The sequence below is a fragment of the Carassius gibelio genome, chromosome A18 (assembly GCF_023724105.1).
Source record: "Carassius gibelio isolate Cgi1373 ecotype wild population from Czech Republic chromosome A18, carGib1.2-hapl.c, whole genome shotgun sequence".
NCBI classification, from domain to species: domain Eukaryota; kingdom Metazoa; phylum Chordata; class Actinopteri; order Cypriniformes; family Cyprinidae; genus Carassius; species Carassius gibelio.
In genome coordinates, this window is record NC_068388.1 from 12,140,384 (window position 1) to 12,165,872 (window position 25,489).

The following is a 25,489-nucleotide window of genomic DNA, read 5'->3' on the forward strand; positions in this document are numbered from 1 at the left end:
TTCCATTTGGCAAAAAAAAAAAAAAAGAGATGACATTGGTTCACATAACAGCATGGCACTATGCTTGAACACCTTTTCCCAAATCAGCAAAGCAAAGCTCCATCAGAACTCAATGTCATGCTCACCTTACAATCTTTGGAAGGAATGGTCTTACAGGCATTTCTGTTTTGAAAACTATCAACGCAAGCCTGAAATTTCTTTCCGATTAATGCGCCCTCCTCCCAAGTGCACTCGGCATACGGCAGCCCCATCCACTTACACAGGTACTCTGGCTCACTCGAACTGCTTTTATGGGCTGTTGCGACATGACAGTGAAATGATTAAAGTAGTAACCATCTCCCTTGACCAAGTAGATCAGATATAGTGCAATTTCAAAAGCAGCAGACTTACAGGGTGAGTCTGAAGGAGCTTGTGTTTTCCCAGTTCTTGTTGCTGATTAAATGAGAGAAAAAGAAAATGAATAACAGCTCATAATACTTTGCATTACACTGATAAACCAAATAAGACACCATACATTCTGGGTGACGGATGACACTGTTCCCAGCGCAGTTTTTTTTTTTTTTTTTAATCAAGTGTTTGATTCGCTATACCTCAGTATGTTGACCTGATCATCACTCTTTTGTGTGTTAAACACCATCCACTTCATTATAAAGAAACATAACAAATGAAAAAAGCAGCAAAAGTCACTCTAGAAAAATCTTGAGTGCTCAATCATTTTATTAAACAAACACTTCCCAATCTAGAGGGGAACAAATAAAAGTGAATACATGTAGGACTAAATCTGTTCAAATGTTACACATTGCTCTTTGTATTGTTGTAAAATACTTTCATGAAAAACAGACATCCGTTAAACTATGGAAAAGCTTTAGAAAACTATAGTGCAAGAAAACTTTATGGTGTTTTAGAAAGTTTGTGTTCCTTTTGTGACGTTGCTACAAAAGCTAAATTATTGTGTGTATTTGGTGTACTGTAATGTGTTTATGTGGTTTAAGGTTCAAAAAACACATTTTCCACATTATTACGGTAAATTACTGTTCCTCCTCTGTGCCCCGCCTACTGAAATGCATCGATTTTTACAAAGCTCATCGCTCTGAAAAGCGAGGTGTGCTCTGATTGGCCAGCTTTTCAGTGCATTTGTGATTGGTCGAATACCTCAAGCGTGTGACGGAAATGTTACGCCCTTTAACATATCGTGATGCCCTGTCTGGCCGGAGCGACGAGACAAACATAAAACTCATCTGCGATCCACAGTGTAAAGTTGATGTATTTCCTCAGCGACCAGAACGGATCCGCTCTAGGCATGACGAAGCGGATATCCTTTTTCGGAAGGCCAAACAAAGTAGTTTGGCTTTCTCAGTGAAACACACAGCGTCTACACGACATGGCGGCAGCGGCAACAACAATACCACAACGAGAATAAAAGGTACGCTTTCTTTGCGTGAACATCTGGGCGGCGTTATGCAAATCTTCCCACAGTGACATGATGTTGGGAGGGAGGGGGTGTTTGAATGAGCCGTTTTAGAAGGGTGTGGACGAGTCTTAACTTTTATAAGGAATATCTCTTTGGATTTGAGACCTTAGTCTTTGCAGCTTTACAGATCTTCTTTATGCACCGAGAGCTTGTAACACTCCAAACAGACAGGAATAACTCAAATCGCATCATATGACCCCTTTAACTATAACACAGAATAGTATACACACAATATCGGATTCGGATCGGTCTTGTCTGACCGATAGACAGAGCTGGTAGAAAAAGGGTTTTTTTTTTTTTTTTTTAGGATTGTCCTATTCGAATCAGCACTTACCGATCACTCTCTCTACTATCTGGAATTGCCTGCTCAGGTCATTGGTAAGTTCTTGCTGGCAGTTGTAATATTCTAAATCTTCAGGTGATGCTTTATTCAACCTGAAGAAACAAAAATCATAATTTCAATGTTTGCTCTCAGTTAATTTGTAAAAATGGCATTCAATAGCATTGGCTTCAAGATGCCAGTTTCTTCCAGAGATCATAAAAAAATGGATATATATCATGTCTATGAGCACTGACCAATTATTAAGCTCTTCGTTTTTCTTCTTAAAGTTGTCTAACTTCTTCATCCCTTTGACTTTCTGCTGAGTGAGGGAATCCACACTCTCCCAGGTGTTGTGGATGTAGGACCAGTCCTTCCACTTGATGAGGAACTGAGTTTCCCCTTCGTCTTTCTCAGGGTCAAAGTCTGCTCCAGGGTCTCCATTTTCCTCAATAGCATACAGGGTCGTGGAAGCTCCAGTAGCTGGAAAAGGTGGAGAAAAGTCAAGGGCTTTAGAAAACAAGCACAATAGCTGGTGTGTATCACAGAATATTAAGGATGAAAAGAAAAATCTAAGGTTTTTACCGCCTTTTTTGCCAATTCTGGTCTCAAGGACCCTCTCAATGGTCTCGCTGTCATCATCCTGTTGCTCCTCGGCTCCTTCTGCCATTTCAATAAGGTCATCAGAGTCCGTCTCAAAATCATTCTGGTCCTCCTTGTAACTGCAAAACATGCTTTAACATTACTACTTCGACAAGTCCCAATACTTTATGGGTCAATCACAACTAAAAATGTCCATGAAAAAAAAAGGAAAAGAAAGAAAGAAAGAAACCCTACTGAATGCTAGTTTGTATGGTTTACTTTTTTTATATACCGATTTCAAGGACAATTTATTGACTCTAAAAATGTGATTTGGTGGGGGAAAAAATACAAATAAATGAACCCTGTAAAGACTGACATTTGAAAGAAGTCCAATATATATATATATATATATATTTAAGTTTGCATGTATGTTTTCTGTCCATTATCATTTTTGATGCATCATAGGAGGAAAAATATTCTTAGAGCCAAACCAAGTAAATATATGGAATTTGGTGCAGTTGCTGATATTTATGAAATTATGATATAACATTTTATAGCTTATAAATCAACAAGATCTTCACAGTGCAACAGTCTACTTGTGTAAAATGCCTATAAATATTAGTTGTTACTCCATTTCTTCCAATAATATCCATTAAGATGTTATTTAAATGCTTAGTTTTATGATCAAATATATTTGCAGTTTTTATTGTGGGGCACAAAACAAATAACCCAATGCAATACAATATTTAATAACTGAGCGATGTACAGATTAATGCTCCTCAAAGACCAGATGCATCATATTGATTAGATTTTCTAGTAGAATTCAACTAAAAGGTTGTTTACTTCACTAAAAATAGGATAAACTATAAATCAGATATAATACAGTAAGAAAAAAAATAAAAATAAATAGATAAGTGAGTGATTATCTTAATTATTATTCAGACTTGTTTTTAAAAAGGTAAAATGTAAGTGTTTTATGTCCTACATTTAAAATATATCAGAATGAAATTAGGAAATATATAGGTGTATATATTGTACATATTTAATGATTATATTTGAATAAATGACTATATTTGGCAGAAGTATGGCATCCCCAATACATGAGCTCTACATAAACTACTTTATAGGAACGATCCATACCTGACTTTAGTTGCTGCTCGCCGCCTTGTTTGTCTTTTTGGGGTATCCTCATCATCATCATCATCATCATCCTCCTCGTCTTCTTCATCTGAGGACTCCTGCTTCCTCTGTTTCCGTCCCTTCTGGGACTGCTGTCTGCCGGAGGATTTTGTCTGTGGTCTGGGAAAGAGAAAGAGAAAAGTACACACTCATGTATACACTCATTGACCATGCTAGGCTTTTTGCCTTTTGTTCCTCGTCCCTGATGTGTCTGCAAGTGTAGCGCCTTTACACACCTACCAGCCTGACTTATAAGCCCATAGCCTTGAGACAGCTGTCCGACTTCTATAGCAGTTCTATTTCTTCATATATTACTCACATTAATCAAAATTTGAATTGTTATATTCATCATTATGCAAAAAGTAGGATACATGCTTTGACAATTTAGGACACATGCATTTATTTCTGATAGAACAAAGAAAGTCACACCAATAATTTTAGCACAATCATAGCAATTAAAAATGAGCCACCATCATTTGCATTTAATAAGGCTCTCATTTAATAGTTTACCATGCGCTGTCTGAAGGCCAGGCGTCGCTACACTCTTACCTTCGAGCAGGAAGTCGTCTGGATCTAACTTTTTTCTCTTCCTGCTCACTCTCTGAACTGCTGGCCTCTTCCTCTTCATCATTTGAGTCATCATCTTTCCAGGTATTTCTTTTAACACAGAAATACCACAGGTTCATCTGTTGGACCTCTATTAGCTCCTACACTATCGTAAAGCTGCAAGCCAGTCAGTTTCACTGCTTTCCCATCGCACAGGCCATTATACATGCTGCGAGAGACACTTCAGTGCATGCACAGTACTGTTCAAAAGCTTGGGTTGGTAAGGTGGTTATCTTGATTGTTTCGAAAAGAAGTCTCATGTTTACAGAGGCTGCATTTAATTGATCAGAAATATCCGTGCCATGTGATCCTTCAGAAATCATTCTAATATGCGGATTTGGAAACATTTTTTTATTATTATCAATGTTGCAAAGAGATGTGCTTCTAAATATTTTTGTGGAAAGCGTGACCAATTTTTTTTCAGGAAAGTAAAAAATAAATAAAGAAAAACATTATTTGAAATAGAAATATTTTCTAACATATAAGTGTCCCATTTGAAGAAATCAACTGAATCAATCATATCCTTGCGGAATAAAATTAGTCATTAAATAATAATCTTACAAACCCCAAACTTTTGAATGTACTCAGAACTAATGAACTGCATTTTATAATAAATCAAAGTTGCGAAATTAAATTTTTACACACTTATTTTTTTACTCTATATACTTATTACCCATACTTAATAATGTATGGATCTCAAAACTTCATTTCAACTTCATATATATATATATCAAAACTTAAAAAAATAAATTACTTACAAGAATGACTCTGAAAAGTGTAATTTAAATTCTTAAATAGTCTTTAATATAAACAATGAAAATGAACAATGTATTTAGTTTAAATAAAAACAACTGCCTAAAAGACATTTACATGCAAAAATATGGCTGAATCTAAATATTACATATGGAGATATTCATTGTGTGTGGGGGGGAGGGGTTGGGGGGGGGGCTTCAAGCACACATCACAAGGAGAGTGAGACACCCATTTAAATTCTTCCAGTATACTTACTCTTTCTTTTTCTGCCGTGAGCTTTTTCTTTTGGGACTTTCACTCTCTGAATCACTGCTGCCCTAGAAATCCATTTTGAATACACAGCACTAGATTACAAGGCATGGACACGTCATGTTTCAGTTTAAGGAAATAAAGCTTTCAACACATGGGAGTTTGTTTACACGACTTGAGCTGCCAAGCCTGATCAGTTCCGTATCTAGAGCCAAACATAAATGTTTACGCTTTACTAAGGAACCATCTCTGCAATTACTTTAGAACAAGAAGCAGAACATGTCAACGCAGTACGTGAAAATACAAAACAAAAACAAACCGCTAGGGGTCAGTGTCGAGCTACATACAGACAGCCTACCTCAGCTCCGACGTTGAGCCGAGCAGGCTCTTGTCTGCTGCGACTGGATCTTCGAACACCATAAATATCTGGATGTTCCTCCCACATCTATGATAATTAGGAACATCATTAGTTTTAAATTCACTGGGAATAACTGATTGATCCTAATGTTCAGGCTGGCCTATTTTTGTACCTTCTTCACATCTGCCAGGCTTTCTTTCTTCTTGGCCGGTTTGTCTTTGTCCTGCGTGGAGTTCTGGTGGGATTTGGACCCAGCGGATTCACTGCCTGACTCAGAGTGGCTCTCAGAATCAGAAGTGCTGTTGGACTCTGAACGCCGGGAACGAACTCTATCACTTCCGTGCTCACTCTCCGACTGACTCCCAGACTCCGATCCAGAGCGGTTCGATTCCTCTGAAGCTGAATTGCTATAACATTAAAGATGTGCATGTTGAGAAACAATGAAAACCTGTGAAGTTGTTCTAAAAAGTAGGAGTCCTGTTCAAAATCTCAGTTATTGGCGAAATTATCATCCAGATCTTATGAATTGTCAATAGGTAAATTTGTAGTTATATATATATATATATAAAATATATTATATTATAAATATATTATATATAGAATATATATATATATTATATATAGAATATATATTTACTTAGAATTACGCCATCTTTTCTTCTCTTTATTTTTTGTATTTTTTTATTATTATTTACCAATTTTTAATGGATTTTAAAACTCTTTTAAACTAAATCTAATCATCTCAGTCCAAACAAAAAAAAAAAATCTTCCAAGTGTAAAGTCTTAAACCACACTGTGCCTTTGTGTCAGTGTAAACAAAAGCATTCAAATAATTTTGGAAACTGGGAATGGGGAAATCCAATACAATGCAAGGAAAACTTTTAGCTGGAATTTAAATTCCTTGTCTTTAAAATTAAGATACTTAAATGACAAACAGACAAATTCACAACAATTGTAAAAGTGGAATAATACATTGAAAGCAAGCATTTTTTTTAAAAAATGTGTATCTGAGCATATGAGACCTTTATATACAGTGTGGTTTATTGATTTGTTAAATTGATTGTATGCAATTGCATTTCAAAATAAAGGTCTTTCAATGTGCAAACCAAATAATTAAATGAATAAATAAACCTTCAAAGCAACCAGCAGGTCATTTTGTGTCCGACCGCTTCTGTCCTTTTGCCCTTTTGAGTCTAAAAATAATTGCAACTGCTTCCTCCTGAAAAAAGAAAAACAGGCCATCCTACTAAAAAATGAAACTATTTATCTTCCTTACACAGTTAAAAAATGAACCGTGACACTATAATGTGAAAACTACTTTGAATTATTCTTATATACATTTATGCACTATATCTTTCCTTGAACCTAAAGTGAAAGTATCTCAGTAAAGCTCATTTAATTTGATACTATGGCATTCATGGGAAACCATAACGCAGATCTGGCTGTGAAAGCTAGCACATCCAGTCCTATAATGGAATGCACTGCTAGAAATAAACACCAGTCATGTGCTCAGGAAATGAAACATCTGCTGACAGAGCAGCAGTACAAGCCAGACTGTCCTTATATGGGTAATGACATCACGTATGGGCGGTCCTAACCTCTCAACTGAATTCTCATTGGCTGCTTAGTGCTAGCAACGGGAAGGCCCAATGAAATCAGAGGATGAAGTCACCTGACCTCTAAAAGACTTCCTGCTTCAGCTTCCTGTAGTTCCAAGAAGCTATGTAATGCAGCAACTAATACAAGCTATGCAGCACAAAGCAAGAGCCATTTTGTGACTTTGAGGACTTTCAGCCATTTAATGAATCCAGTCTCATACAGAGATGAAACCAAGCAGTGCTTTTTGTGTAGCTATAAGCCTTACAAACACCTCAAATAAAGTACATTAGCTATAATACAGAAAAAAAGCAGCTCTTGTTTATATTTAGTAATATTTAAAAAAAGGCTGCAGCAGTTAAACAACAATAAATATGTGTTTCTCAGGACAGTGAATGCATGTAGACTCTCAAATGGATCTTTAACACTGGAAAAAATGATAAGTAACCTGTAAAAGTGAGCATACATGTTGATTTGACAATTCATGATCACGTACACAGTATTACATATAACTACTGATTGTGTAATTGTGAAAAGATTATATTATTTGAGGGTTTTTTCAGATTAGACTGGTATCCGGCACATACATATGTGGGAACTTCAAAGCTGTAATCATTTCAGATGGACGATCTTGACAAATGACCATAAAAACAATGACAGATCCAGTCATAAGCAATATCTAAACACAACATCAACACATTCTGTGCTTTTCTTTTCATTTTTTATACTGATATGATGACCCACAGGGTAAAAGCCCCACTGATGAGCGCTTGAGTGGCTAAAAGTTAAAGCAAATTTTGTTTAAGATACATGAGCTGTGTCTCCATTTTTAAGTGTTTAGTGTAAATAAATCATCATTTTATTATTACAATTTCAATGATCAACAAGTGACCATTAAAATAACATCTTCCATTTCCAACTGTTGTCTTAAGTTTTTTCTTTTATATTTAATGAAAAAAAACAACAACAAATAACTTATGAAAAATGGCATTACTGGAAGTCCCCTGTAAACGTCCTTGTCATTTTGTTGTATTTTAAAGAATTATTAACCTAAATCAATAATGCCCATGTAAACAATACACTTCTTGGAACTATTTTCTCAAATAGTTTCATATTTACATATGGAAATAAGAGTAACTGTGAGTGTAGTAAAGAAACCAAAATAATTTGCTTCCACTGCATCTTTGAATCTTGTTTTTATTTAGTTTGGAGGGAAAAGGATGGAACATAATATATTCACAATAGAGAACTACTTTCATTTTAGATGGTACTATCAGTATAATGAACAACATATGGGTTTGATTTCCTGTGTCAAGGTTTTTAAAGGTTTCACCCCAAAATGTGATTTGCTGCTGAAAATTATTCAAACCAATTTTGAAAAAAAAATGTTCATCCCAAACAATGCTTAAACATACAAAAACACCCAAAATATTTTACAAGGAGCTATAATACAGTGAATGATGGAATATGAGTGCTGAGCTAGAACTGTATTCATATATGAAGTAATATACTCCATTTCTTTAGTAAATTATAAATATTTACTCTATAAACATTCCACACCTTATAGCCAAAGTTTGTAATTTAACCATGTGGGACCCGTAAAACAAGCAGTATTTTAGGATCAGGTAAAAAAAAAAAAAAAAAAAAAAAAAATACTAAAGCAATTAATATTTTCTGTATTAACAAATTAGCAGTAAAGTCAATAAACAAGAACTATTTAAAAAAAAAAAAAAAAGTAAAAATTTACAACAATCATGCATGTGAGAAATAATACTCAATTTCAGATTAAAACACAATTAACTTTGCTTTAAACATTTTTGTGCGCGTGTGAAATGGATTTCATAAAAATATTTCAGTAAAATCAGACTGAGCAGGTTTTCTATTGTAATAAGAAATAGAAAAGAGCAGGTTACAAGTATTGTAACATGAATCAAATGCAAAACTCTCATGTTATGTCAAAGTAAAAGTATTTAAAATGTCATTAACCTTACATAGTGGTGCAATGCAGCACATGCTAATCAGACAAGGTCATTTCACCCGATCACTTCATAAATGTTAGAACCGAAATCACTGTTCAAATCTGTTTAAAACACTCTACATCTGGAGTATACATTTGGGAAAAGGCCCTGATAGGCCTTGAATTCACTTTTAGAAATACTAGCAAAATCAGGGTGTGGCTATACAGATATCCCAAGGTCAGTGATCCGAAACCCTTCTATTTTACAGACATTGTGGTTTAAACACATCACAGTTGACCGACCATGCTTGTAAATGTAAACAATCAAGACACAAGTTGAAAAAGAGAGAAAAATATGAAAGATCGTACCTGGAAGCATTGCTTTGAGTCGAGCCTTCATCTTCCTGCTTTTTACTCTTATTCTTCATCATGATGCCGTCTTGGGATTTGTTAATAATGGTCTTTTGTCCAGGTATTAACTGTCAAAAGTTTAAAGTGGGGATGAACCGTCAAAAAAAGAAAAAAAAAAGTCCTGCCGTTGCAATATATGGAAAATGCTAGTTGGGATCAGGTAGTTAATAATATATATTTTTAGTAATTCTTAAGTTAAAAAGCATCGGAATTGAAAAGACACCTGCTCGACCCTATTCGATGTCAAATATCCATGTGTCGATAGCATTTCAAGGCAACAGATTCAGAGCCACATGCATAAATTCTTACTGCGTCATCAAACAAAGAACCATTAAAACAACGATGAAAGCAAATTAAATCGACAATAGAAAACAAACGATGTAAACATACCTAATGCACTGACAGGAGGAGGATTGTAGCAGTACATTCACATCTGACAAAATATCCGATTTGTTACTTTGGCCGAAACAAAAATAAATAAGTCAAAAAATATTCCAGGATTCAGACGAAAATAATAATCGGAATGATATTCAGAAATAAAAATATTAGCAGTTATCCACCGATGGCTATTTGAATGGAGTGAGAGAGTGAGAGAGAGAGTGAGAAGAGCCCAGCAGAGCGCACTAAAAATGGAGGACCGCAATGGCTGCCAGCGCAAGGCAGGGAAAACAACAACTGGCCGCTCTACGCACACACCACAGGGCTTTCTCGACGAAACAAAGTCACAAAACGTCTCTATAGTCCAAAACGTTATAAAACGAACGATTTCGCGCGATAACGGAGCCCCAAGAGGCAGTCAAAGTTCACCAAAGTTTAGATACAAGTGCTATCGAGAGCCCTGCGTGGCTCAACGCTCTTCCCTTCCCAAGGTTCATCCGCCATCTAAAGCTCCTTCCCAGCTCTGAGAGCTTAGCCTTTGATTGACGTTCTCTCCATTTACCCAGAGCTCAGGTGATGCACGAAAGTCCCACCCCTTTTATTTTCAATAAATACTTGTTTCATATATAAATGTAAAGCTCAAGTTGGTTCTACCCTGCAAGTATAATAGCTGACTGACTGAATGGTGGTTACAAAGGGCAGTAGTTATCTTTATGTTGATAAAATTATTTAAGCCTTCACTTCCTGCATAGACAGGAAATGAGACAACAGACTGCCATTTTGCAGTGAGTGCTGGACTATTCTGGACACCATTTTAGACCACTTAATTTGAACACTTTTACACCTGCTCTTTATGCAGAATGTACTTTGCAAACGTGAAATTTGAAAGAGGAAAGTTGCGTGCCCCAAAGCTTGCAGGATGGATCTTTTGAGCAAATGAGCAATCAATTCAACAAGAAATAGATGGAATGAACAAAAATAATTTGAGAAAGCTTCATAATTATGGAGTACATCAAATGAATAAAAAATCTAAAATAAAAAAAACAAAATAAAATAAACAGATTTGGGCAGTTGAAAATGACAAAGACCCTTTAATATTTGAAAATATCACCTCGATTATCAGTTAATAATTTATAGTTTGTTAATTGAATAACATAGCAGACCTGTATTTTGTTTGTTTGTTTTTTTGTTTAAATAAGAAAATAAAAACTTAAACCTGGACAAGCAGTGTTAAACTTCGATGTAAAATCGCAAAGTAAATAATTTATGAAGCGCCATTCTTATTCTCCATCCAATAAGGGCAACTTGATCGTTCAATCACAATTTTTTTATTTTTCTTTTAAAAAGGCAAATCAGCATTTAAATTTTTTTAAATACAGGCATTTCATCAAAACAACAATGCATTCAAATATGAAAAAAATACATACAATTTGAGCACATCAGCGAATGAATTCAAATATCATAGCAAATCACAAACAAAAAAAATGTCTCTTTCCAAATCCAAAAGCAAAACATGAGCCGCCATCTTCCTCATTAAGCAGTAGTCTCCACTTGACTGTCCAGAATTGGTTCTTAATGAAAAAAAGGGAAAAAACATAAACCCCAAATGTACTCTTTAAGATGCGATGACAGCCTTTCATACAAACTGTAATGTAGCAATTAACAAAACTTTTTTTTAATCAATCAGTATCCTATTTTATATAGTTTTCCATCTAACGATATTAAAGTTTAAGACAATGGTTAATCCCCCAAGGTAGCTTCATATGGTCAATTAGAACAACTTCAAAATTAACATGCAAAACTTGTCCATACAATAACAATAGCATCATAACAGACAACGAAAGATTTTTTTTTTTTTCAAAAATTGCTTTAAAAAAAAATGCTAAATAGTTTCCGCAGGTTTGCATGATTTCATTATATTCACCTACTAGATGTAGTTGCAAGAAACTATTTGCACAATTTCAGAAGCATAAATCACAAGAAACAACACTACAGAAACCTTTTCTTTCAACTATCGGAAAAAATCTGTAATACCTGGATTTGGTTCACTAAGTTCTTATTACTAACTTATTACTCAGAAAGTAGCTTTATGATTTATGCTTAGTGTAAATGATCACATCATAAAAGAAAAACACATGAAAAGCATTGAATTCCTGTAGTGTTACAACATATGTCTGTCATTAGCTATCATTTCTGTAAATGTGCTTCACTAAAGGTTACTATATTGCAATCTTTCTGTATCCAATAGTCATTGATACAAGAATAAAGTTATCCAAGTTAGAATACTACAGTTGAAAAGCATTGAAATGAGAATGAAAAAAAGCTTCAATTATTGAGTTAAGTTAATTAAATTACTGTAGTGTGTCCTCCTGAGAAATGTTATTACAACATGTAACTTGGACCATATTAAAAACTGCATTAAAGAACACGATAAAACTTAACTGTAAAATCGATAAATTTATGGCATGCAGAATGTTAAGGCTGCAAAGACTTCATTCTTATTATGTGTGTGTGTGTGCGCATGCGCATGTTTGTGTATGTATAAAAGTGTCACAAAGTGGCTTAACCACTAAAAATGGGAAGTCACATTAGAAAAGGTTCATTTTTAAATTAGAGAAATATGCATACAGATGTGTATAAGTACAAATATAAGAAGGGACTTAATGAAAAGAAGAATAAGTTGTCCCAAGTGGTAAAAAGAAAAATATCCCAAAGGGAAAAAGGGGCCAGGTATGAAGTACATGTAATACAAGTCAGGCATCAGAAAAGTGATTAAAAGACTCCAAGTCAAAGCCTCATTCTCAACAAAGACGAGGCATTTGCTTACTGATATTGTTACTAGAGTTCAGGGCTGCACGATTAATCGAAATTAAATCGCAAAGGCGATAAACCGTGATTATGCAGAAACTGCGATTGTCATGCGTATCTTTCAGTGAAGCATGGTTCTGTGATCAGAATTAAATTTCCATCCGAAGGTCAGAGGGCGCTCAAAACTTCAAATACACCCAAGCAGAAGAAATACAGGAAATGGCTATCGGTTGCGGAATAAACTAAATATTTAACTGCTTTCGTGGACTCAACAGGACTAATAAACACGACTACGACAATATATGGTTTGTCAGAGTACGTCTTATAATATTTATCATAATCAAGTATGTAATACAATGCGACATAGCCTTTATCAATGCTTAGAATAATATTAAATATATTGTGTGCCTTATTCTGTGTAAAAATGCCACATCCTCTAACAGAAGGATTTTTTTTTCAAACACTCATTTAATGTTATGAAGTGAGTTGAGTTAAAACATGTTATTAAATGTGGTATTTATTACAGCATTGATTACACACGTAGTTCACTGACGATCTACTTCAACAGCTGTCAATCACAGAATGATTTTTTAGATGTCATAATCACGCGATTATATCGACTGCGATTATGACAAGATTTTGCGTAGCTTGTCAGTGAACTACAGCTCTGTGTAGTAAACGCTGCTACATCTGAAAGCAGGTGCTGGAGATTTACTACTAGTCACAGAATCGGCTTTACTGACAAGATACGCATGACAATCACATTCGATTTATCGTGCAGCCTTAATAGATTTATTCAAGTTAAGTTAATTTTCCTTCAAGTCATTTTGAATCCCTTTTCATCAACTGTGTCAATACAATGTCTTTATATGAAGGATATGGAATAATGCACTGGAGCAGGCACACTTTTTAATGTGCAATGGTAACGGACTATGTTTTTTGGTCTGGATACCCATCCCAAAATCAAATGCAGAAAAAGTTACGCTCTACACGTCATACAAGGAAAGCAGAAATGCAGGGCAGGGTATTCCAGTAAAAATGTGGCACTAGTGCAGGTCACAGAAATCTGTTCCAACACATAATGAAGTATGCAAAAGTCAGTGAAAACAAAAGGAGTCCAATTGTGGCCCAGAATCAAGGTGTGTAAAACAAGTTGCACACAAGCAGAATTGACTCCATAAGAAACAAGTCACTGATCTCAAGAAAGGTTTCCACTGAAAACAAGATGAAGTGAGGACGGCACCCAAGCATGATCAGGTACTGAAGACAAGTAAATGTAAGATGTGTGGACATCAACACCAAGTGAAAAATGCAGAACATGAACAATTTTCAAAGCTGTAACATGTAGTCCTTCTTAACACCATTTTATTAAACTTATAGACTTTTTCTTTACCCTTTTTAAAACTGTGATGAACTGCAGCAATTCTAAATGTTTTTTTTTTTTTTTCATGAAACTTCCATTTTATGCCGTTAAGTGACTAGTACATTTGCTAGAGCTAAAATATGTTACTAGAACTGTGGGGCCCAATTGTAGCTAAAATGACAGACACATGGAGTAAAACCTTGATACAAATAACACTGTGAGGACTTACAGAGTAGTCTTCCCTTCCTTGAAACTTTGCTGAAGCTTCTTCCTCTTCAGGCAAACATCACCTGCAGGGATAAAGAGAATCAGTGAGATTTTAAGTATAAAACTCTATATTGAGATTTCTTTTTTTACACCATTTTATCAAAAAATGACTTAATCAGTACAAAATTTTGATACCCAAGGGGTTAATCTCAAAGCCAGTAAGCCAATAAGAATACAGCATGCCTTATGTGCCTAAACAGTGATTGGCTCTGGCGAGGCTTCAAGGAAAATGCATGTGTGACCATTCATGCACACTGTAGCTTCATGCTAAATAAGAACATTTATAAAATGTATACAATGCATCTACTCAAAACTCACTTTAAACCACCAAGGAGTGTTTGTAATAACTTTTGATTGTGATCTAAAGAGGGTTTTGGTCATATAATGTTGCATAAATGTGTTATTTGTAGCCTTTTATATCAAGCTAATCACTACACCTGCTTAGCACTTCTCATGTAAACACCTTAAACAGAATCGCATGAAAATCACATGCAAATCATCTTAAATCGCGTTTATCCACAGAATTGTTTTTCTGGAAGTGTAACATCCATCACAGGAGACAGGGCAGGTTATGAATATGCGTAATATGATTGACATATGAGCAGCGAATGAGCTTCCTCGGAGTCAGAAGAGAAATGCTCATCAGATAGCATACATCATTGGAAAATGAATAGAAAAGATTCTTTGGTCTAAGCTATGTGTAAAAAAAAAAACTGTAGTGTTAAAGTAGCCTAAGGACAATAGTCCTGGGGACATCAGTGAAGAGAGGGCTATAACGGATATTCTAATTTTACAGATCTCAAGTATGCAGCAGTGGAGCCTCACATACTGACCTAAATCTGTTAATTTTGCACTAAAAACGATTTGAGCTTTATTAAAATTATTTGAACTAATTTATTGTTTGTGTTACATTTTCTTCCTTTGTGCAGGAGATGAGCCTTTGAGTGAGGCTCTGTTCACACAGAGATGCGATTCGCATTACGTATACATTTATATTCTATATGCGTTTTGTCCACACGTATCAGACGTTTTGGGAGAGTGAAACCGGATTTTATGATACTGGGTCCCAGAATGGATAAATCTGGCGCTCGCCTTGACGGTGTAGACAGTAAATCTGTATATTTTCTGAAATGATGACGTCATCAGCCCACGTCTCGCCTCTAGTCAGACATCACGTAACAGCAACCAAAACATGAACAGACACTGAACGATTGTCTTTTTATTAACTAACATTAACACAGATTAATAAACGCATTGTTCCATGTTCATTTGTACCGCGCGCAAGGTATGTGTATAGTCCAAGTCTTCTCTTTTCATATGTGGCAGAATTACAGCGCTACATGCTGGTCTGCCATGTTTACTACATCATTTTGTGGTTTCGTGAGGATGCAGATATTTCTTGAGATGAGAAAAAAAAAAAAAGATCAGATAGGAAAAGGTCTGGCTTCGTGTGGACGTAGCCTCAGTGAGGGAATGTGTAATGTAATCTTTTTTAAATGAATTTCATAAAGTTGGCATAAAAAAAAAAAAAAAAAAAAACGTTCAGGAACCGATATCACCGGTGTAACTATTTTCTGTTGAAAATGTGAGTAATGCTTCTTTATCCGGATGTTCTGAGTAGTTGTTGGCGTATTGCTATGCAGTTGTGACTTATTTGAGTTTAACATACTTTTGTTGCGTTTAAACTAAGAAATGTTATAGCACTTGTGTATCATGGCTCTTTTGTTGATTTTGATTGCTTCCATTTTCCTCATTTGTAAATGGCTTTGGATAAAATCGACTGCTAATTGACTAAATGCAAATGTTTAATCGTGGCCAGTAAACAAGTCACATGGGACCATGTCTACTATATATGGGACAATTTTTTTAAAAGTAAAAGCTAAGTTTAATATTTGTCGGATTAAAATATTGAGTCTGATCATTTAGAAAATAACAGCAGCTCTCCTTGTTCTCATTTGAAGCACAAACAGTGCAGGAGGAACTACTCACCAAAGTGTAATACTTAAAATTAGCAATAATTACATTGCTGCTTGCGTTGTGAATCATAAAAGTTATCACTAATTAGGCTCCATTACTCTGGTTGCAATGAAGTAGCTAACATGCTATTACAAATCACATTTTGAGCAGGAATTGCACTGCCATTACCTCATGCTCAGACAGTAGTAAAAGTAAGTTATGGTAATGGTAATGTTAATAATGTTAAGGTTGTGGGTTCGATTCCCAGGGAGTGCATGAACCGAAACTGCTGAATAAAATTTTCTGGATACTAAGTTCTCATAAGCTGAAATCAGAACTGAAAGGTGTTGTAAAGTGTTCAATAAAATGCAACGAGTTTGTGGTATGCTAGTAAACTTTTATTATTATTATTATTTTTATTATTAATAATTGGTTATTGTAATTGGTCGTCAAGTAAAACAACAACAATCCCAACTATAACTTGAGTGACAAAATTACTTTAAATAAATTCTTATTGTAATTATAAAAATTTGTTATAAGGTGATGTGTCCTTTAAAAAAAAATCTATTTGCTGCATTAAAGCAGTTCACACTAGAGATACTGACATGTTCTCAGCGGTGAAATATAAATAAATGTACTTTAATGAATTTAAGCAACTTAAAAAAAAAAAAACTAAACGCTAAGTTCCAGCTATTAATGGAGCAACGAAAAGCAAACTATAACATTAGCTATATTGTCTAACGTGTCAAAATAGGAACATTTTTCTAGAAACAATGTTAATTGAAAGTGTTAATTTTCATGCGTACAAAGGTTATTAAAATGCCCAAAATGTTTTTTCTTCACACTTGCCTTTAACATTTTCTTCTAATAATGTATTTTTTTCTGTCTGCATTTCATCGTTAAAGAAAGTTGCAAGTACAAAGTTCATAGTACCATGTAGAATGTTACGGTTACATTAACAAATGGTATGGCTATAGCAAACTAGGTTCTACATTTTTTTTATGGTTTAAAATATATGGAAAACATATGCAGTTCAGAAATAACAAAAATTGCTTTACGTAAAACTTAAGTAAATCTGAAGCATTTTCAAAGCATTAATAAATATTCAACATAACCATAAGTAGCTAAAATATAAACTGTATGATGTTCAAGAAAAGATAAGAATTAGCTTAGGCTTCTTTAATTGCAATACTTACAGCGAAAATCATTTTCCTCATCTTTCATTGACGATTGGAAGATCACGAACCTTTAACAACAAAAAGATTCTTCGTTAAATTGAAAATTCGTCTTACAATTTGATTTAGAGCACAACCTATTGGTAGTCAGTGAAAAAGTAAATAAAAGGTGAAAGATTGCTTGAAATGTAATTTACAAAGCTCAGCAGTTTTTTTTAATTACATTATCGACACTTACATTTACATGTTATGAGACGGAACGAAACACCATCATCTTTCATCCAGTTGTTCCGATTCCTGTACACAAAAAAACAATATATACAATTAGCATTGTATTGTCTCCTTTACATAGTAATGCTCACTTCAGCATCAAAATGCTCGACATAAATATCAGTCATGTGGTTTCTCTACATGAAATACATTGTTTTTCAGCTAACGTCTAAGTAAATGTAAAATACTATTGTTTCGAATCTACATGTACATAATACATCATATACACCAAAGAATATACATAAATCAGAAACCTCTAATATAAAAACATTACTGAGGACTCATGGGTTATTTTTATTTATTCTTACATGCAACCTTTGTTTTCGGAACATCAGGGGAGTGTAGTTTATTCTACAAACATATTTAGCAAAGACCTCATTTATTATTTAAAAACTAACATTTTGCACTTTAAGTAAAGACATACTAAAAAGTATTACTTTCTAGGTTATGTTTCTATGATATTTTGGCAACAACCATATGGAAAACAGAAATTACAGGTTTAATTAACTTTTTTTATATGCCGATCGATCATTTTTGGACAATTTTAAGGCATTTAATACGATAAAACCACATTAATCAAGTACAAATGTACTTTACACTAAATCTCTGACCAAAAAAGAAAACAGAAATAAAAGAAACAATTTTCTACGTTTTTAAAAAAATATAAATTCCTCTTGTGGACCACAATGGGTTAAAAGCCAACACCCTATTATTTAACGTCGAAAAATACAGCATAAATGTTGTTCAAAATAAAATAAATACAAGTGGATACCTTTATCCAAGTTCATTACCAAGTGGAAAAGATCATAAAATGTACACGTTTAACAATTACATTTTACGCAGATAAAAAAATTAAAATTGAAAATAAAGTAAAACATCAAAATTGTGCTAAATCCTATGGTACGTTGAAATATTCACAATGTTCTCTGAAGAAGTCCAAAACAATGTACATCGGGGAAAAGAAAATATTTTTTTCAATAATTAACACACAATAAATGCATTAAAATGATCAATAAAATTGTTTATTCAAAGAAAACATCTGAAATCAACAAAAGACATACAAAATGTTGAGAATGGCAATGAAACATCCAAAATTGCATCGTTTCAACAATATTGACATTTAATAAATATATTTTTCCGCTTTCGAATGTTACAAGGACATTATGTTCCCTCAAGGACAAAGCGAATTTAAAATGCGTAGACAGTTAAATCCTCGTTTCTCGTCGTTGCTGTCAGTTGAAATCTTCACAGTTTTCCTGCAACATATCCACGCATTGTTTTCCTAACATTTTCGCGATGTTTTTACCATAAAATCGTCGATTAAATCGACGGAATCCCATTTTTCAGTCCTTGGCAATGGCCCCATCATGGCCATTTTACAACACCTCGTCGAACCCTCTCCTTTCCACCATATTGGCGCGTCTCTAGCACTCGCTCAAACACGTTTATAAGTTCAAATCTACAATATAAACTTACCATCCCCATCGCCGTGATCTGCTCTTTCATCTGAACGGATCGACGCCATTCTCTTCGCTAATCTTCGTTTTAATGAGCTCTTCTCTCTCAGAGCGCGCCGCATCGCCATCTCCGCCCGTCGCCGTCGTCTGCTCTCTCCGTGTGAGCTCCTCGTCCTCTCCGCCTGCGCTGTTATACTGAGCGAGTCAGTGCACTGCCCTGGGCTTCAGCGTAAGCAGAGACGACTTCCTCTCACTGCAGCATTCTGGGTAGAAGAAACGCTGCATCCATGAATGTATCCGTAAACTAACCTTTGATTTCATTGACCGTAAAAAACAACACATTTTTGGACTAGAATATTCTCAACACTATCATTTAACCACAAATACTAACGATACAAAGACAAAGCATTCCAAATAAAACTGATAAAATAACTACTTACCTTACTGTAGCCTACCACACATATAGAGCCATGGCATTTATAACAATATAAGAGCTGCTCAGTTTTAGTTCGAAAACCACGAAGAGGATTTGCATTTTTGAACCATGTGTTCCGAGTCAGACAGCAACTAATTTTGTTTTTGATAAAAAAAACTGCTGTTCAAAAGTTTGGGATCAATAATATATGTGATGTTTAAATAAGTCTCTTCTGCTAATTAAGGCTGCATTTATTTGATCAGAAATACAGAAAGAACAGTAGCCTAGTATTGTGAAATATTATTACAATTTAAAACAACACTTTTATATTTTAATATAGGCTACTTTAATAAAGTTCATTTCTGTGATGCAAAGCTGAATTTTTATCATCATTACTCCAATCTTAGTTCACCCAATAATCAAAATGATCTCATTAATGTCTCACCCTCATGTCGTTCCAAACCCGTGAGACCTCTGTTCATCTTTAGTACACAGTTAAAGATATTTTAGATTTAGTCCGAGAGCTCTCAGTCTCTCCATTGAAACTGTGTGTATGGTTTACAGTACATGGGTAAGAAAAACATCATCAAAGTAGTCCATTTGATATCAGGGGGTCAGTTAGAATTTTTTTGAAGCATCGAAAATACATTTTGGCTCAAAAATAGCAAAAACTACAACTTTACTCAGCATTGTCTTCTCTTCCGTGTCTGTTGTGAGAGAGTTCAAAACTCTGCAGTTTGGTATATCCGGTTCGCGAACGAATCATTCGATGTAACCGGATCTTTTTGAACAAGTTTACCAAATCGAACTGAATCATTTTAAATGGTTCGCATCTCTAAAATGCATTAATCCACAAATTATTTAAGCTGTTAACTTTTTTAATGTGGCAGAGACTGAACTGACTGAACTGATGTGAAGAGAGAACTGAAGATGAACACCGAGCCGAGCCAGATAATGAACAATAGACTGACTCGTTCACGAGTCAAGAACCGGTTGCATCGGTTTTCGGATCACCAGTAGTTCTTTCAGACAGTTCGATTCAATAAACCGGTTGAAGAAAATGGTTCACCGGTTCTTTTGCGCTCGACGTAATGGTGTCATTGGCGATGATTGCCCTTGATTCAAGCCTTCGGTTTACCCTCGCTCATAACACTAGCACAGAATCAGTTCAGAATCAATCAACAAAATAATCAGTTCAGTTCAGATGCCCTGTGTGTCGGTCTGCTTCACACTGAATCACACATGCGCAGCATCATCAGCTTCTCAGTTCTCGAATCGGATGCGTCTGACAGAAACGGTTCTTGACTCGTGAATGAGTCAGTCTATTGTTCGTTATCTGGCTCGGCTCGGTGTTCATCTTCACAGCAGTTCAGTCAGTGTACTGTTTGAATAAATGAATTACTCCTGGATATTGGTTTATTTGAACTCAGAGGGGGTGTCAGCCACATTAAAAAAATTAACAGCTTAAGTCATTTGTGGATTAATGCGTATTAGAGACGCAAACCGTGTAAAACGATTCAGTTCGATTTGGTGAACTGGTTCAAAAAGATCCGTTTACATCGAATGATTCGTTCATGAACCGGATATCACAAACTGCTTTGTTTTGAACTCTCTCACAACAGACACGGAAGAGAAGACAATGCTGAATAAAGTTGTAGTTTTTTGCTATTTTTGGTTCAAAATATATTTTCGATGCTTCAAAAACTTCTAACTGACCCTCTGATATCAAATGGACTACTTTGACGTTTTGCTTACCTTTCTGGACATGTACTGTAAACCGTACACACAGTTTCAATGGAGGGACAGAAAGCTCTCGGACTAAATCTAAAATATCTTAAACTCTGTTCCAAAGATAAACGGAGGTCTTACTGGTTTGGAACCACATGAGGATGAGTTATTAATGACATAATTTTGATCATTGGGTGAACTAACCCTTTTTTCTAAACTAACCGTTTTTTGGAACCTGTGATACTTTTTTTAAGCATTATTTGATGAATAAAGTTAAATCTTTTCTAACAATATAAGTTTTCATTATCACTTATTTTTATCAATTTAACACATTATTGCCGAATAACAGCATTAAAAAAAAGAATAAATACTTACCCCAAACTTTTAAATGGCATTGGATATTGTTACAGAACATTTCTTTTTGAATATATTCTGTTCTATTTAACTTTTTATTCATCAAAGAATCCTGAAAAAAGTATATAAAAAAATGTTAAGCAGCACAACTGTTTCCAAAATTTATATTAAATCACCACATTAGAATGATTTCTTAAGGATCATGTGACACTGAAGACTGTAGTAATTTTCTATAACTTTCCATCACAGAAATGAATTATATTTGAAAGTATATTAATATAGAAAATAATTATTTTAAATAGTATTAACATTTTACAATGTTACTGTTTTTTTCTGTATTTTCAAATAAATGCAGCCTCGAAGAACAGAAGAGACTTATTTAAAAAAAACTTTACAAATCTTACTGATCCAAAACTTTTGAACAGCATATCAAATTTTGATTTATGGGTAAACATTAGGCTAAACAAAGAGACCTGAAGATAAATTACACAGTCATAACTCAAAGGTGAATTTTAAATATTGTTTATTTATTTATTTAATAAGAAAACGGTAACAAGATTGTGAGACTTTGAATAATTTATGTTTGAGATATGACATGACAGTGTTATGTTGTAGAACTAAGTTTTAAAGTCTATTATAATAATGAAAACCACAGACCATAATTGATTAATTTAAAATTGCTGTATATTTTTTTGTGTGAGTGAGTGAGAGTATGTGTGTGTGTGTGTGTGTGTGTGTGTGTGTACATTACAGACCAAAAGTTTGGACACACCTTCTCATTCAAAGAGTTTTCTTTATTTTCCTGACTATGAAAATTGTAGAGTCACACTGAAGGCATCAAGGGCTATTTGACCAAGAAGGAGAGTGATGGGGTGCTGCGCCAGATGACCTGGCCTCCGCAGTCACCGGACCTGAACCCAATCCAGATGGTTTAGGGGTGAGCTGGACCGCAGACAGAAGGCAAAAGGGCCAACAAGTGCTAAGCATCTCTCGAGGAACTCCTTCAAGACTGTTGGAAGACCATTTCAGGTGACTACCTCTTGAAGCTCATCAAGAGAAAGCCAAGAGTGTGCAAAGCAGTAATAAAAGCAAAAGGTGGCTACTTTGAAGAACCTACAATATGACATATTTTCAGTTATTTCACACTTTTTTATGTATATAATTCCATATATAATTCTACATGTGATAATTCATAGTTTTTTAATGCCTTCAGTGGGAATCTACAATTTTCATAGTCATGAAAATAAACAAAACTCTTTGAATGAGTTGTGTCCAAACTTTTGGTCTTTACTGTATATATATTTATATATATGCGTGTGTGTGTGTGTGTGTGTGTGTGTGTGTGTGTGTGTGAAATTCCCAAGTTGATCTCATCACAATGTGATTTGAATAAATATATAAAATTATTTTAATTTTGTAGTTTCATTTGAATGTAAACATTTGTAAGATTAAGTCAGTCGAAACAAGTTTTGTGGTTAATTGATCTAATTTTGTGTCTTCACTCAGTCCTTAACCTTAAATTATATTAAATATGAAAGACTTCTGTTAATAAGGAATTTGTGGGTAAACAAATTGGCCCAGAAAGCCCAGAGTTTCATGCTACTAGTGTTATTATTATTATTTAATACACAGATATTATTCAGTAATTCCATCTTCACTATTCATTAAAACCTATAGGCTGATTGAGCTAAAACTATTCAATTTGAAATTGTCTTGTTATTACATCTTTAATAATAAAAACACAACTAAATAGTCAAAACTTGAAAATAAAATAGTAGATTTGATTATTTTATTTAATATAAACGTAATATTAATTTATAGTATGGTTACGTATATATATATATATATATATATATATATATATATATATATATATATATATATATATATATATATATATATATATATATATAAGATTAGGGTGTATTTACATTAACAGGCTAACAATACAAATTGCTTTTTCAGTGCAAGCTTAACCAAGAAAAAAAAGATTGTATAAATAAAAGGTTTTATGTACAGGTTGCAACATCCCAAAAAAGACACGTTGGATTAATTATATTGCAATATGAATAACATATTGATCTAAAACTCATCTGCATGAGTTGTTTATATATTTTTAACATTTAGTTTATGAACAGGTAGCCCATGTGTACAGTGGCCAGCAGTAGCTCAGCTCTGTCAAGGGCTCTTTTCTATCTGCTCTAGCTAGACTGCATACCACAGTTGGTTACTAAGCAACTGTAATTGGATCATTCCTGACTCCCTCCCCCTTCTTCTCTAAAGTCATGCCACGTAGGCATTAGCAAATGCACCAGGTGGATTGTAAATGGAAGGCAGAGGCTTTGAGCTGAAATCTATTGATTATATGTGGACAACCAAGAATATATATATGTTTTTATTTTGTCTGTATTTTTCTGAACTATATAATAAATAAATGATAATGTATGGTATTATGGTCCCTAATATCAGCACGCAAATCTTGGGTGCATGTTAGTGTAGCACTGAATGAATCAAAGAAAATATTTGAGTAATGTTAAATAAAATAAGGGCTGGTTAAATATATATATATTCTAGGAGCCCTCTTGTGGCCGTCTATGATTGATTATTTTTAATCAGTAATTTATCTATTAGGGGTCACCAATCTTGGTCCTGGAGGGCCAGTAACCTGCAGAGTTTAGCTCCAACTTGCCTCAACACACTTCCCTGGAAGTTTGAAGTATAGCTAATAAGACCTTGATGAGCTGGTTCAGGTGTGTTTGATTAGGGTTGGAGCTAAACTCTGCAACACACCAGTGCTGCAAACAGAGACCTGATCTCACCATCATCCAGTCCATATAGGATTATTTGAAGAAACTAAATCCTGTAGAACTGTAGCAATGTCTCTAAGACAATAAAAGAAACCTACATACAAATCTTTGCAGAGCACTGGCCTTTGTCAAACTCCTTGTGCATACAAAAATCTCACTAGATTGTTATAATTAATGGCAAAAGGAATAGTTGGAAATGTAAACTGATATTTCCTATTGACATGCTACACACCACTTTATTTTGGTGTGTGGAGAAAGAATTTGCACAGTACTTTCTGTCCACTAACTGTAACTTGTGAACATTGCGCCATCATGTGGCTAATATAAACTATGCACTTTACTTCTCTGATCTTAAAGTTAATTTTCTTTAGAAGGACTCCTCTGTTAAATATTGTTAAATAACAGGATAGAAGACAGGAAAGAAAGCCAAAGCCTAATCCAAGAATAACACATTTCCTTTACTCACAATCTTAAGGGGTCAAATCATGGATTTATCCCTGTGAGGTCCAGTCATAATGTTAGTCATTTTTGGGGGCATTAAAAGAGTCTCATTATTATTATTATTTTCATGACCATTTTCCACTCTCTCTAAAATCAAGCAGGCTGTTTTTGTCGCAGGGTACATTTTATGCTCTCTTATTTTAGAAACAGATATGTTTTTTTGGATAAAGATAAGAGATTTTCTGTTGTGGTATATAGTAGCCAATTCTTCAACAAAAGCCTCTTTGTAAAATCTACATCATTATCTTATTTATAAAATAGTATGTGCTCCTTGCACAAAATGTTTAAATTGGCTAAAATTATTAAAAAATAAACTTTACCCACCTGTGTCTAACATTGGGTCCTTTTTAAAAACAAATTATTCCTTTGGACAGACATACAGACAGGTTTGTTTGCAACATGTACCATATAATTTATAATAGCTAAAACAACAACACTTATGGCTACAGATTCATTATTTAAAAGTCTACTGTAAAACTGTTTGATGTGTAGTCTACTCTCGTGGAACAATGCAATATTTCGCCAATTA

The 25,489-nt window shown here is 34.4% G+C and overlaps 1 protein-coding gene across 2 annotated transcripts in view; it reads right to left on the minus strand.

The window, feature by feature from the left end:
- Nucleotides 1–19,405, minus strand: part of LOC127934401 (chromodomain-helicase-DNA-binding protein 2) — a 36,490-nt gene extending 17,085 nt beyond the window's left edge. The window contains exons 1-16 of one of the 2 annotated variants that reach the window (XM_052531774.1): nucleotides 19,175–19,404; nucleotides 17,667–17,725; nucleotides 17,450–17,499; nucleotides 14,260–14,320; nucleotides 9,872–11,430; nucleotides 9,440–9,549; nucleotides 5,690–5,924; nucleotides 5,518–5,604; nucleotides 5,166–5,227; nucleotides 4,101–4,208; nucleotides 3,513–3,671; nucleotides 2,376–2,512; nucleotides 2,048–2,273; nucleotides 1,806–1,906; nucleotides 391–432; nucleotides 126–295 (exon numbers count right to left, since the gene is read on the minus strand). In XM_052531774.1, coding sequence (XP_052387734.1) covers nucleotides 126–295; nucleotides 391–432; nucleotides 1,806–1,906; nucleotides 2,048–2,273; nucleotides 2,376–2,512; nucleotides 3,513–3,671; nucleotides 4,101–4,208; nucleotides 5,166–5,227; nucleotides 5,518–5,604; nucleotides 5,690–5,924; nucleotides 9,440–9,501 — 1,389 coding nt within the window. In that variant the 5' untranslated portion in view covers nucleotides 9,502–9,549; nucleotides 9,872–11,430; nucleotides 14,260–14,320; ... (1 more) ...; nucleotides 17,667–17,725; nucleotides 19,175–19,404. Of the gene's footprint in view, nucleotides 1–125; nucleotides 296–390; nucleotides 433–1,805; nucleotides 1,907–2,047; nucleotides 2,274–2,375; nucleotides 2,513–3,512; nucleotides 3,672–4,100; nucleotides 4,209–5,165; nucleotides 5,228–5,517; nucleotides 5,605–5,689; nucleotides 5,925–9,439; nucleotides 11,431–14,259; nucleotides 14,321–17,449; nucleotides 17,500–17,666; nucleotides 17,726–19,174 lie in introns of both variants that reach the window. The other variant, XM_052531773.1, reaches the window with a different exon arrangement.
- Nucleotides 19,406–25,489: the final 6,084 nt, after the last annotated feature.